This window comes from Pleurodeles waltl, chromosome 2_1 (assembly GCF_031143425.1).
Source record: "Pleurodeles waltl isolate 20211129_DDA chromosome 2_1, aPleWal1.hap1.20221129, whole genome shotgun sequence".
Lineage (NCBI taxonomy): Eukaryota > Metazoa > Chordata > Amphibia > Caudata > Salamandridae > Pleurodeles > Pleurodeles waltl.
This window is the reverse complement of record NC_090438.1, coordinates 897,427,138-897,442,558: the sequence shown is the minus strand read 5'-3', so window position 1 is coordinate 897,442,558 and position 15,421 is coordinate 897,427,138. Positions and strand designations below refer to the sequence as shown.

At 40.7% G+C, this 15,421-nt stretch overlaps 1 protein-coding gene across 1 annotated transcript in view; it reads right to left on the bottom strand.

Moving 5' to 3' along the window:
* The window catches only part of RAB12 (RAB12, member RAS oncogene family), a 181,246-nt gene that overhangs the window by 100,364 nt on the left and 65,461 nt on the right, over positions 1 to 15,421 (bottom strand). Inside the window, exon 2 of the mRNA XM_069218825.1 lies at positions 3,591 to 3,651. Within this exon, the coding sequence (XP_069074926.1) occupies positions 3,591 to 3,651 (61 nt within the window). The remainder of the gene's footprint in view (positions 1 to 3,590; positions 3,652 to 15,421) is intronic.

Here is a 15,421-nt window from a genome sequence, read left to right as displayed (position 1 = left end):
TATAAAATGAGCAATACAGCAGTCTCATTCTCCAGCAAACACATTACTCAAACAAAACAGTTTTGCTGCTGTCTCAAGAAAGGTATTGTGGTAAGCATTAATCAAAAGAAAAATCCCATTATATTACCTGAGTTAACGCCTGCGTAACCCCATTTATTCAAACAGCCAATATTCTGACCACAGTTTTCCAGACACGGACACAGATGAGGTATGAAGACATGGCTACAAATAATCAAGCAATGGATGCAGTCGAAACAGTAAGTAGTTTATCAGGATGGGTGCCAACCACGAACACAGCAAAACATTCAGGTGGGTGACATTCTAAAGCAGTTAGTAAGATGCAGTGAGTTTCAGATACGCAGTACATCACAGGAATATAAACATTTCTGATAGCCAGATGACAACTATTTTTTTTTTCTTTAATCAGCGTGCCAATTCTGTTTGCATGCACCCGATTTTTAGTTTAACTTGAAGGATAATGAAACTTAATCTCTGGTGTAAAACACAATGCAAAGTAGTTATAAGGACAAACACAAGGGTTTCCGGAAAAAATAGGCAAAAAGTTGAAAGTTTAAGGTGTTAAAAGGCTCAAGGACACTGTGACTGCTCACAACATTATGTCTGGTGCTCGAATAAAAGTGTTGCTGTGGCAAGTATGTACTACTAAGTTAATCTGGTTTGTCTTCTTCCATACTGTGTTGCAGATGCCTACGTGTAAGACTTTAATGCCAAAATGGCATAAACTTCAGACAATGTGTTCCTGAAGCCAGCCATAGATTGTTTGTGTTAAAACCATATTTTCCTTCACTTTCAGTAACTCGTCAGTTCTTGCCTACTCTTTCAGGCCAAAGTGTGATTAATGCAACTGTAGCTACACATGCTGACAGAGGGAAACCAAGTAGGTCAGGCTCAGAATAGAACACTGCCCTTAAAAAAACCGGTTTGATTCAAGGACGACCATCAATTACTGGTCCTGCAACTTGTGTGTCTCTTCATAGAATGTAACAATTTCTGGGCGGGACTAAACAGGATAATTAGAATCATTCTATGAGCAATAGAGCAAATAATCCTCAAAGAATAGAGATTAGAAAGATCGAGAGTATTAAGGGCCATATTTATACTTTTCGACGCACAACTGCGCCAACGCAGTTGTGCGTAAAAAAATGTTACGCCGGCTAACGCCATTCTGAAGCACCATGCGGGCGCCGTATTTATTCAATGACGTTAGCCGGCGTTAGCCGGCGGAGCTGCCTGGTGTGCATCAAAAAAAATGACTTACACCAGGCAGCGCCGGCGTAGGGGAAAATGGAGCTTGGGCGTCAAAAAATGGGGCAAGTCAGGCTGAGGCAAATTTTTCGCCTCAACCCGATTTGCGCCATTTTTTTTTAGTCCCAACCCCCATTGAAATGACTCCTGTCTTAGCAAAGACAGGAGTCATGCCCCCTTGCACAATGGCCATGCCCAGGGGACTTTTGTCCCCTGGGCATGGTCATTGGGCATAGTGGCATTTAGGGGGGCACAAATCAGACCCCCCTATGCCAAAAAAAAAATATAAAAAAAATACTTACCTGAACTTACCTTAATGTCCCAGGGGTGGGTCCCTCCATCCTTGGGCATCCTCCTGGGGTGGGCAAGGGTGGCAGGGGGTGTCCCTGGGGGCATGGGAGGGCACTTCTGGGCTCCTTCCGAGCCCACAGGTCCCTTAACGCCTGCCCTGAACAGGCGTTAAAAAATGACGCAAAAGCGGCTGGACGTCATTTTTTTTGACCCGCCCACTCCCGGGCGTCATTTTTGCCCAGGAGTATAAATACGGCGCACATGCCTCGGAGTCATTTTTTAGACGGGAACGCCTACCTTGCATATCATTAACGCAAGGAAGGTGTCCACGCTAAAAAATGACGCAAACTCCATGAACTTTGGCGCTAGATGCGTCTAACGCCAAAGTATAAATATGGAGTTCGTTTTGCGTCGAATTTGCGTAAAAAAAAACGACGCAAATCCGGCGCAAACAGAGTATAAATATGCCCCTAAGTCTAGTAAATGCAGATATCTAACTATTTGAATTTGTTTAAATGGACTGCTACACGCACTGTATCTATTCACTGCGCCACTGGATTCAGGCTAGCCTGGCTGATAAGGGATGATACCCCAAAACCGGTCCAGGATGCTTGTTCCTGTTCCAAGGAAGACCTAGCTTGGCAGTTGGGACTGGAATGTTCCCATGGGGGACAGGGTTAAGACAGACTTGCATATGGCTGGGTTTAAACTAGCGTGGCATAGTAAGCAAATGAAAAATGGATTCAACCTTGATCTGTGACTGTGGAGTGAGTGAAAAGATTCAACACTTGGTCCATTATCCTTTTGTGCGAATTTTCTATCATCTCCTGTGACAAGATCTGTAATTATTTAGTTTCTGTATAAACTTTTTTGTTGAAAATAAATAGCAGCTCTCCTCCTCTCTACTGAATCCACCAGTGGAAAAGAAGAACCTGAACCTTGCTGTCATGCACAGGGTCACCAAGGGCTTAGAATCGAAATCATTAGAGGACGGGAGATGGATCAATCTACGGACGATGTTCAAAACAACTTAATTTACTCATGAATATTTTCCCAATTTAGGACTTCACGTGTATCTTGTAAATACACCTTCATAAACCTCTCAAGTGACTGGCAACCTTACTGCAAACTCTACATCAGGCATTCTTAACTCTATTCAGATGAGCCCACAATATCACATATCCCATCTGTGAACTCTTCATCTGTCTCACTAGCCTTAAGTGATCAAAATATGTATAAATAATAATAATATGCATGCATACATACATACATACATACATAGAGGGTATTGGGTCAGCCCTCTCACCCGCTTCTGTTCATCTTTCATTCACATTTCACTTTTGCCCAGTGCAGCACAGAGAATGGAATGGGTCATACCACTTCAAGCATTTATTTTGCTTACACTCTTGAGTAACTGTATTTTGACTAAAGTGCACGCCCATCTAAAAAGAAGTGGACTATGGAACCATGGCTGGTGGGCCAATACTTTGACAATATTTTTTGTTCTCATTCTTTATGCTTTATTTGCTTTAGCCCTCCTGGTGTGTTTGAACCAAGACTTAAAGGTACAGTAATTAAAATAATTTACCTAGAGCTATAACAATCCTATTTTATCTGAAGTTCATTAAAACTTAAAAGGATTTATGTATCGGTTCCAAGTAGAACTTCTTGTAAGGCAGCACTTATATTTGATTAAAAATGTAGGCAATGGTTAATTGCTTTTTGAATGTTATCATTTGTTCTGCATCCATTTAGCTGCCAGGTTTAGGGGCATGTATTTGTTGTGGCATTTACTTGCAATAAAAAAATAAAAAACTATCACACCAGTTTGCCAAGAACAGGCTTATTTGCATTGCCAACGCTTGTTTCAGTGGGCTTTAAAAAAAATAGTTACAAAGTTGTCTCTCTGGGATGAATTAATTTAAGAAACCAATAAGCTGTAGTGGTTTGAGGCAGGTAGTTAACCTAGAGACAAGGCCAGATATTTGGCGTAGACATACACGCATCAGAGCATGCTGCTTTGCTTCACTCACCAGATCTGTAACCGTATTTTCTTTCCTCTAAGTTCCACGGTTTTGATTTTAAAATCGACACCTGAAATAAAGAATACGAAAAAAGGAAAATAACAGTAAGCACAAACCACTGAGACAAATACAGAAATATGTCTGCACAGCATTACAATAGCGTTTTTAGATGCCTAACAAAAACAAAAAGAATGGAGAAGGGTGTAGTTTGTGAAGTAGGATTTAGTCCAGTGCTTAATTTGTGCCGGTGTCCACAGCCCTCCTCTTAAACACGCGACTGCTGCAATTGAACGTGAACACAGAATACTGAGGCAGCGTAATCCTGAAGCCATCTCGGGCCTCCTCAATCCATTTAAAACCACTCCCTGCCCCTTCAGCTCACTCTTGCAGCTTTCTCCCATTGTGACGCTTTGTCTGTCCTTCCCAAATGTGTCTTTTGCTCGCAGTAAATGCTTGAGGCAGAAAAATAATTGTTGGCCCACAAAAATAGGTGTGCGGTGCTCCGCACTGGAAACAACAAGCACAAATTAAGCACTGATTTAGTCCGGCTTCCATCTCCACTTCCCTCAATACATAACGAGGAGCAAATGACATTTGGCCCTGAGACTCTATTCTACAACAAGCGAACAACACGGTTGAGCTGGCATTAAGTGTAAACCAATTATATTCAAGCACACCTACCCAGTCAAATCCGTGTTCACAATCGGCGATCTACCCCATATGCTTGAAACCATGAATATTTTAAGATGTACTCTGTTAAGCGCAGACGACCGAATACCACGTTAAAAATGCAAGATTCTAAAACTCCAACTAAGGAAACTCTACTGGATCATTTTAAGCTCTAAATTGTAGAAAAAGCTAGCATTGCCATATGTATTTGTCTCATGAAACAAACAGCAGCCAAAATATTGTCAGCAGGAACCACAGTGAAGGCGTTAATAATAGTCTGTGAGCCGCACAGCCTTCTAAATAATCACAACTCAAGACAGTGAAAACAAAGTGCTCGAAAATACATAAATAGATGTGTGGAACCCAGGTGAAACACGACACTGCAAATGGAGACCTTATTAATGCAATAACAATTATAGAACGTTCATCTTTTTGTTTCTGTTGGATAAAAAAAAAACTCTATGGAAAATGTGGTTTTGCAATATTGAAAATAGACAATAAAGCTTGGAAGTTCATTGCCTCATAAATATCGTTTTCACTTACTACCTGCACAACATCGGTAGTGCGAAGAGCTGGGTAAAAGTCTATTAATGCACTAAAGGACAGAAAGTGTGCTGGTGAAAATCAAAGATGGGCTCCTAGTTCACGAAACTATCGACCTGTTCATGACCATGAAATTCAGCAGATCCAGCATGGCTGCCAGGCTGACAGGGCTGCCAAGCTCCGGACTGTCCGCAGCTCCTTGCGCCCTCTAGTCAGAAGACGTATAGTAGACAGAGGAGGGACACACTCCCATTTATTTCTGGACCCACGTCCAGAATGTCAATAAAGGGTAATGTCTTTAAGATCTGGTAGATTCCCCTTACGTTCCACTCTAATTGCAGTACCTCAGTTTGCAAAGGGCATAGTTCTTTCCTTTTCGAAAACACAAAATGTGTAACAAGATCTCATTAGTATTTACTTGAAAGCTGACTAAGTCACATATAGGATTTTATTTCAGAGTTCAATTTTTCAGTTGGTCCCCTGTTTTTCAAAACGTTATATACTATTTTCTCAGATGAGTTTTGTATATTTTGTATGCTTACGTTTTCCGATAGAACAGGTCATTAAACTTTTAGTAACTTGTTATAATTCCAAACATATATCTATGTATATGTTATTAAAATGGCACAATACTAACCAAAAGGCAGCAGAGACCTGCTCGGGGTCAAAGACAAGCCAAAAAGAGTTAAGAAAGCTTGCTGCGTTGTGGACGGTTATTACCTTGTGACGTAGTGTTCTTTAAAGAAGTGAGAGTTCAATTCTTTTTTTAAATTGGAGCAGTGTTGGGTCGGACCTGAGGGAAGTTGTTCCAGATCTCAGGTGTATAAATGCAAAGGCCTGCTGTAATTTTTCCTTTTATTTTACGTTTTAGTCTCCAGTTTGATGGTGCTCTGGCTAGGGTGAGACCAGAACTACCAGAAATAATGAGCTTGTCTGCAACATAAGCAGGGATGCTGATCATGATGGATTTGTAAAATATGTAGCTGGTTTTGAAAATGGTGTCGGCAGGCATTGGAGCCAATGGAGTTCCATCAAGATGAGTGCGATGGAATCATATTTTGCTGGGTCCTCAAGGAGACACGCTGAAGCACGCCCTTAGATTGTGCCAATGTAGAGTCTAGGAGACATTGAGCAAGGCATTTTCACCATCCAGAGTATGAGGACATGGAACAGCATAAAAGTCATTTTATGGAATAAACAAATCCACTTTTGTTAGAGGTGAGAGCAGAAACCAGCCAGTCTTTGTAGCACTGTGTTCCTAGAGGGAAAGGATGGTGTCTAGGGTAAATCCAAGTGACTTTAGATTCAGTGACAGTCGAGATTCGAAGTAGTCAAGGTTAATACCACTGGACCAGGTTTGCATTGTTTTTTTGGGTGTTATTCTTGGCAAATAACTAAAATACTGTTTCAATTAGATTGAGCTTAAGGGAGGTGCTCAACATTCAGGGCTGAATGATGTACATGCAGCGTCCGAGACACTGGATGTCTGAAGCAAGGGAGACTTTCAGGCAGAGCTGTGTATCATTGGCATAGTGATAAATCTTGATAATGCAATATGTGAGTAAACTATCAATCTGTTTCAGGTAAAGGTTGAAGATGACAGAAGTGTGTCGAAGACTGGGGGACTCCACAGGTGACAGATCTTTTGCGACTAGGAGGTGCCCATGGGAACAAACCTCACTCAGTGGATATAATGCTTTTCATGAAAAGCACTGTACAAACGGTATGACCGAATCATTGTTTTTGGCTCATGACATGTATACCGTTTTGAATCCACTCTTGTCAGTGTAATCTCTTACCCACAAAGCAAATATCAGTACTGGATCAAATATAACATAAGTAGTCTAAAGCTCACCCTCAAGGTGGAACATAGATATGACTGTGGATTATGTTGTCTCGACTGCAACCAGAATTCAAAGATGAACTTTGACCTTATCAGCTGTGAATAACAATTGTAAATAGTGACCAGACTAAGCACCTTTTTTCTGCAGACCCAGCTGGGCAGGTCTGAATCACTTGCATGCAGTCAAATTTAGCTACATGCGTAATGTGGCATTTTTTAAGGTTTGGAAACCCAAATACTCCTTTTGGAGGTTAACACCCTAGGGTTTCTGATGGAAAAGACTGGTTTGACAAAATCTGCAAACGTTTGCTCTAAAGGCTTTCACAATAAATAGTTAGAAGATACACTGGTTACCTCTTACATAAATCATTTCGATTAAAAGCTTTTGGTAAGTGCATTAAGCTTAGCCCAACGTTTGCAAATTAATTCACTGCGCCTCAGAATATTAATGCCAATTTCATCTTTTAACCCAAAATAATGAACTTATTTTTTAATTTTCCTTGTTATATATTGTTTATTTATATATATATATATATATATATATATATATATATATATATACACACACATTTTTATATATGTATATATATATATATATATATATATATATATATAATAATATATATGAGCGAGAGAGAGATAGAGAGTGCGAGAGATACAGATAAGCGTTTGGTAAAGTTTGTTTGCACTTTATTGATAATCAGTGCTCATCAATAAATAATCAATTTTCTTGCACCATCTTCTGGCAGTGAACAAGTCTGTAGCTGTGCCGCTGGATCATAAATTGAGGAGACTGTGTGAGGAACTATATATACACACACACATATATTTTCGACTTTCAGGCTCCCACTTGCAACCATGGACTTTCTTCGAACAGCCTTCTTTAAGCCACTGGCTGGTGATAACACTTGTATCACTTGTGGGCTCAGCCTAGTCAACTGGTAATCTGTAGTTAGAAATGCCAAAGTTAAAAGCGTTGGCAAATTTAGCTGGAATTTTGCCCATCGGTTGAGAAATGGTACATAGTGCCCTATCTCAGACACAAATTAGGTATTTAAGGTCACAACACGTGTCAGGTAAACAGATTTCACATGTCTACTTGCCCAAACTGAATAACCACTGCACTTGCACTTTTTAAACCAACAATCTTCATGCTACCAAATAAATCGAAAATGACTGTTGGGCAGCAGTGTTCTAACATTCAGCTTCAAAACCACTATGGGGGTCTGCTTCACCATTTAATTAGTCTTTTGAGAAGTCATTATTATATAATGGTAAGTCCAGAGTTTCCTCTATATACATCCAAAAAGGAAGCTCCAATCAATGCCATTTTCCTCACAGTGATCCTAAATGCCCTCCCTCTGACAGCAAATACTGGCAAGCAACACGATACAAGTTTAGAACAGGAACAAACAAGTACAGAAAATGCCTAAAAAGAAGACCCGTGCATTTATGAACTGCTGATAGCTGTAGAACAATGCTTGGATAGTGCCAATACAGGTGCTGGAGGAAGATACAGTAAAAAAGGTACAATAATATTGAGTTATAGCGCTTCATACTGTATTTATACAGTTTCTAAATGCTGTGAACTGGTATTACTGTTTCCCAGTTTAAAAGGTATGAAAATTGCCCATCTAAGAAGGCGTTGGCCTTTAGATGATTCAAAGCTGGGACCAGCAAATCACTGCACATTTTACAATATTTAACTCACTGAGTGAAAAGTGAGACCCAGTAGACAGGGGGTTTACAGAACATGATTAAGTTGTGCTTTTTAGGTCAAAGCCTACTAGACAGCACAGCTGTTTGGATGCAAAGACATATTGGGAACATGTTGAAAGCTTAACTACAAATGCATTCCGGCCATTGCTACACTGGTTTAGCCTTTTTTCACTTCCATTTGTTTGCTTTCTACTGGCTGGCTCTATTTCTTTTGGTCTGCCAGTATGTCTTTGTCCCTCCTGTGAAGCATAGTCTTTTTACCACCTCTCGGATTGGCTCCTTCTATTGTTCAGTGAGTGCTTGCTTTCCAGGATTTCTTTTTTCAAAGCATCACTTTGAGAGTGCATGTTTTATCCAGCCGTCAAACCTGTACGCTTCTCTATGCCACCAACAACCCCAATGCAGTTAAACAACATACAGAATGCAAATTGAGAATGTTTTCTAATATATATATCACTTATACACTTTAAAAACTGCCATGTTGTCCCCTGTGTATGAACTTCGGTCTCCGGGCAACACACTTTGTTATTTCAAGAAGGCTGAGAAGTGCTAGAACTGTCACATGTACATCAGTGCAACCCTTCTGACAAGCAGCTGTGATGTAACATTACCATGACAACTATCCTTTTGAGAGGTGACAGTAAAATACGACAAGCCACGAGTTTGCTTCAAGTAGAGTTTGAAAGACAATAAATGTTATAACAAGAAATTGCGCTCCTTTATGAAATAATCCTTTAGACAGAAGCCATACTTAGAAAACAATTGTTTGCTATGGTAATAAGCTTGTTATTTATTATACTCTTACCTATATTAATTACAATGTCACTCAATTTAACCACCTCACGACAAATGGCAGGTTGTTTATTTTACTCATGGCCTTCTGATCACTATATGTCTCAGCATAAGCATTTAAGCCACTCGGACAGTATGTCGGTTTTTATTTATTTTTTGTAAGAAGCAAGCCCATTTGTAGTGATGGTGCATGACAGCCTCGACTCACTGCAGTAATCTGTCTGGATTTGTCTGGGACAGCAAGTCTCTTACGGATTACAAACTTCTAGTACATAAAGATTATTTAAACATAAATCCTAGCATACAGATATTGGTTATTAAGTCAACAGTGGTACGAGGCCAATTCGGTTTTACTTTGTGATACAACACCAAAAGTGTGTATACACCCACAGAACGAGAGCCTTGTTCTTGCATCTGAAAAGGGAACATTTCTCTACAGTAGCAACAGCAGATGTCAGACATTACAAGTACATCAAATAACATTTTCATTACATTAGCTATTACAATGCATTACAAACACTCCCAGCAGCAATAACGAACCATCTTGGAAGTATAAAATGCATTTATGAACAAGAACTGGCAAAGCAAATAAGTTTGACCAATGGCAAGAATACCTGTTTTTAGGTCTTGCCGAAGACAGCACATGCTCTTTCTGTTAAGCGATACGTCACCATGGGCTTAGAGCTTGCCCACTGCTTACCGTTAGTTGGCTTCACTGAAACTCTTGTTTGGTTGTCTTTTATTTAGGCCTGAGAGGAGTTTGCGGAGTTCTGCTATGCGGAACTCAGCTAAGTGCTGAAAAAACTCTGCTGCGTTGAGCTCCACGAGTAGTAGAGTTTGGGCAAGTTGCACTGTCCGTGCTCATTTTCAGCACCAGGAGGTTCTCCTGTGCTGTAAAATCAGTGCGAATGGCATCACATGGCACATCGGAGGGCGCTAAACTCTTTCTGACGCTCTAGTAGATTTTCTACTCGAATGCCAGCTTCCTCAATGTGAGTGGCAGCTTTCTCATTGCAAGCGGTGGCGGCATATCACAACCGCTCGCATTCATAAATCACGCTCCTGCTCGCCAATTTAGCGATTTCCTCGCTCACACTCGCCAACTTAACACTGGTGAAAACAAGCAAGAGAAACAAAACTCTGATCCGCAACACTTCACAGAGTTTTCTCAGAGTGCAGAGTGGGGAAAACCTCACAAACTCCACCAGCTGAGCAGATTTCTTCACCCACCCCTTTTATTTGTTTGCTTCTGTAGCTTTCTTTCATCTACTTGTGTTTGTCCTCCCCTGGAGCATGGACGTATTACTTGCGTGATTTCACTGCTCATTCTTCATTTGCTTCTTTATAGGTCGAGCGCGTAAGCGCTTTTCAACCTGTTGTAAGTATTCCATAAACTTTTAACCACACCCATCTCACATCCATCATTTTCACTCATTTGTGGGCTTGCCTTTCAAAAATACCTTGACGTCACTGGTCGATGCTTTACATTTGTCTGCTTTGGGGTGCTTTTGTTACCCCTTGCAGACTGACTTTTTTACATAGATTACTGCACGATTACCGATATACATAAGCGTGGGAGAACTATTATTTTTCTTTAATCTTTCTCCTTCATGCTCCATGGTAGCCATGGTGCGAACAGCGCAGAACAGCATGAACTCCATCGGCAGGATTGAAGCACTGGTCACATTGTTCGTACTGTTACCTAATCAGAGTAATATCCTTTTGCTCTCCCTTCACGCTCAATAGCTTTTCACAAAAACACTTTTAATTGATAAATGCTTTATCTAAAAAACAAAGAAATCATCAAAGTGGCTCTTCTGACACAGCAGGAGAGCCGCTACTACAATATTCACTCCACACAAGAAACTTGCCCCATAATGATTTGCAGGCCATTACTTTCAGAAAACATATTTGCTCATAACTCAACCGGTGGTGGTCCTAGGACAATGGGACCAAAACCTTCACTAGAAAGTGGCCTGTCTAACATTACCTCTGGGTCCCTGCACTTCTTAGTTGGGACCCCAAAATAATAACCTGTCCCACCATTCAGTGTCTGCTTAAGCTCTCTCATGGATGGCAATTTTGTTCTAAAGCTGGGAGCAGTTTGACTTTTAAGGGCCTTGTTTGTAATATCATTTCAGTAGGCCTGTTAACTCAGAAAACGTGTAATGCACTAAGCCCTTTAGGGGCTAAATATATGGTTATGTTGCAGTACTTTCTGATATTTTCTTTTCATGTGGTTATGCCCTCTACAGGGAAACTATATGGTTACATGACCATGTTTCTTACAAATGCTATTTTCACTGTGGTGTCCTCTAGGGGCTGTTCTGAGCATTACAGTCAACGTTTCAACATAGTACAATATTCGCGGCACGGAAACTCACCCCATAATGCTTTTCAGGGCATTACTTTTACAAAACAATTTTTCTCATAACTCTGTGGTGGTTCTAAGACAATGGGGCCACCTTCAAAACAGTCATCATGATGTGCTCTTTCTGCCTGCATCATCTCTGGGTTCACAAATCAATAACCTCTCCCACCATTCAGTGTCTTTTTAAGTTCTTTAATGGCTGGAAATGTTGTTTTGCAGCTGACAGTAATTTTGTTTAAAGGGCCTTGTTTGGTATATCATTGCAGTAGGCCTGCTAGCCTTCAAAATGTGTAATACACTACGCCCTCTAGGGGCTAAATATATGGTTACACTGCTTTACTTTCTGCCATTCTCTTTTCATGTGGTTATGCCCTCTAGGGGCTAACTATGTGGTTACATGACCATGTTTCTTACAAATGCTATTTTCATTATGGTGTCCTCTAGGGGCTATTCTGAGCATTACAGTCTAATGCCAAAAGGATTTCCAATAAATGTTTTTATTGGGTTTACATGATAATTGTATAGGTTTTATTAAGCTCTCCTCATTGCAATTATGACCATGATTCAGGCCAACTTAACACCCTTATTACACTATGACAATTTGAACACTCTTGATTTGTTTCGGTGACCATTCTAGTTTATTTTTCTTGTTACTCCTCCACGGCTGTTTTGTGTCTTTTTTTTAAATTGTGTTAGCTAGTCATCAACTCTGATAGTGGGTGGTAAAAGTGATATTCTATTGGAAATAGCATGGCAGATTTAAATTAGGATGCTAAATGGCAACATTTTCATTTTTGCCTGCAGATAGAGGAAGAAGGTAAATGGAAGTGCTTTGGTTACATGCAGGGTCAGGACCACTGGAATTATGTGGCCGGAACAGACAAAAGTATGAGGCAGAGCTGACCAATTTATGTGGAAAGAAAAGTCCAGTTATGAACTTACAATGCCAACAGCTCTAACTCAAGCAAAAGCGAGACCTATTGCATTGTAAGTGCTTGCTTCTTTTGGCTTAAGCACTCTATGAGAATGTGCTTTCCAGCTGTATTTCTCCTGTATTCCTGCCACCTGTGCTCCTATTCCTCACCCTTCCCCAGCTGCCCTTTCTTCTTCGTCCCAGGGACGTTTTTGCTACCAAACTACCTTTGTCAGTTTGCTCCACGTACTCTGTTGTCAGCTTGCTGTCCCTGCCCCTTTTTGCCTGCCCTTCAATGTCAGTTTGCTGCCTCATCACCTCCCACCCCCTACTGTCATCTTTCTGCTAAAAGCTACCTTCATCAGCCCTTCTGTCCACCACCTGTTATCAGCTTGCTGCCCCAATGGTAATGGAACAATTTTAAATCATTTTTAGCCATGCTTTACAGTATGGCAAAAAAAAATGTTACCAAAGCCAATAGCTCTAATAGGCGAGAACTACTGGCTTTGCCAATGCTTGACATGAGTGAGAGAATGAAGATTAACAGTCATTCTGTGTGCAGATCACTTTTACTTTCAGGGCCACATGTGGACGAACGTGATGTTTAAAAAATGTGAATTAAATCTAAACTTTTTATAAAAACAGCATAAAAGTAGCAAAATGTGGTTTATTTAAACGATTTATTGCACACTTAATAAGAGCGATTAGCAGTCAACACGATATTTGGCAAGGTACAAACAGAACACTCAACTGTCTACATGTTATTCTCTTTCAGAGGACAGGAGAACTCCCACCTTCTCCCCCACTAAGCTATCCACCACGTCAGAACAGAATTAAGCCAGCTATCGACGTCCCCCATTCATCTACAGGGGCCAATGTCTGCTTCACAGCCCTTGGCATTTCAATGAGTACCCTCTTCGTTGACAAAGAAGTGCTATATATGCCTGAACTTTGAACTTTCCACTGAAATGTTACATGGCAATAGGCATATTTTTTTAGAGTTCATAATTTGTGAAGCCCAAGCAAGAAAATGTCTATTTTTTTTAGCACAAAAAGTGGAAAAGTGTTCAGATCCAGCATTTTACACTCAAATGCCATGAAAAATATTGTTTCGGATCATCTGTAAAGCAATGATACGGGCTTTCAAGTAAGGATAATTTTAACATCAGCGAAAAAATGCAGCCCAGTCCCTTAAAACGTGTTCTTTCAAACCAGTATTTAACATTTTTATGAAAACACAGCCCAACTCCCTCCCATTTTGACTCTCTCACCCAGTGCTTGCTTTGTTCTGACAACGTCAAAAGGATAAAATGATTAGGAGGACTCTCACCTCCCCAAGGAACCTAGGCTGAGCATGCAGGCCTGTGAAGGGCTGGCTGGAGTAATCACCTCATTAAATCAAAATCAGGAATGTAAGCACCATCTATGTAAAAAAGTGCCACACTTTCCTTGCACTCATTTTAACACATAATATATTCACAGCAACACACGCTTGCACTTTAAAAAGCTTTAATAAATGCCGCTTTTTACCAGTCTAGCAATTAAATAGCACTGCAAACGAGTAAATTACACAACACCCCCTAGTCTTTTAGATTTAAAAAGCAGAGTACACCACAAGCGTTGAATATGTAGCCTCCTAACTGAACACATATTTCTACAATAGGAATATAACCCTACCGAGCTTTTTTTAACTGCAATATCCCCAGGCCAAGTCTATTAGCTGGTACGTCATCCGTGTGCCAAGGATACTGCAAGTCTAACATTTTGGCCCTCTCCCTGGATTCCTCTTGTTTTCCAGAGAGCCTGTGAGAGGAAAGAGCAGATACGGTAGGGGAGATGCACGGTATTCTCCCTGACCCTCCTATGTACCATTATTCCCGGGAGGAATCAGTCCGCAGACAGCACAGGCCAGTCAGAGGCAAGATCTAACATAACGTGCATTTGTAAAGGTGTGTTCACCACACAGTGTACTGTGGTGCTTAATACCAGATGTTAGGAGTAACCTAATTTAATGGCACTGGTTTTATCGACCTCGGAAGAATAAAAGGGGAAAAGGGAGCATGACCATGAGATGAAACGGACACCAGGAGTAGATCGTTAGCCAAAAGCTAGTGTATTCGACGGCACGAGACTTCGAACTCGCAGTTTTATTCTAGGCGTCCAAACCCTCCTTGTTTCTGATAAGCCAAGAAGACACGACAATTTGATATCTAGTAATTTTAAAGTGCACTTGTTTTGTGTAGCACGACTGGTACGCGAAATATTATAAAGAAAATAAAACACAAACAAAGAATGCAAAGAAAATAACCAACATCTTATAACAGTTTAACAGAATGCTTTCTTGTTTGGAGACGCATTGTCAGAATGGACAGACCCCCCAAGCACCTTTTAGTGCGCTGCATTCCATGAGCCAGCCCTCACTTTTGTTCAAAGTCCATGGGCACAGAAATCTAGCGCTCCTCCATCGGAATGTAACCCAGTACACCATTTCTCCTCACTATTAGGGAAAACGTTTTTTTTTTTTTTTAATACTGTGTTACTGTGAAAGAAAAAAACATATAAATAAGCAGTACTAATTTCCCTAGTTGTTTGAGGGAATACAGCATGTGAATGCACACATACATAGCATAATACTAGCAACGGGAGCTCTGTTTTCCAGATAACATATACATATGGCGACAGACCTGAGATCTGAAGTGCCAGCCAGCAATAAGCTTTCTGCAGAGATCTGTTTAGCCCAGTGCTTAATTTGTAAATAAAAAGGTGCCGGTGGCCAAAGTCCTCCTCTTAAACACGCGGCTGCTGCAATTAAATGTGCCACCACGGAATACTGAGGCGGGGTAATCCCGAAGCCATCTCGGGCCTTTTCAATCCATTTAAAGTCACTTCCTGCCCCTTCTGCTCACACCTGCAGCTTTCTGCTTTCTCGCATTGTGACCTTTTTCGTTTTTCTCTTCCTCCGTCTTTCCCAAGGTGTATTTTGCTCGCAG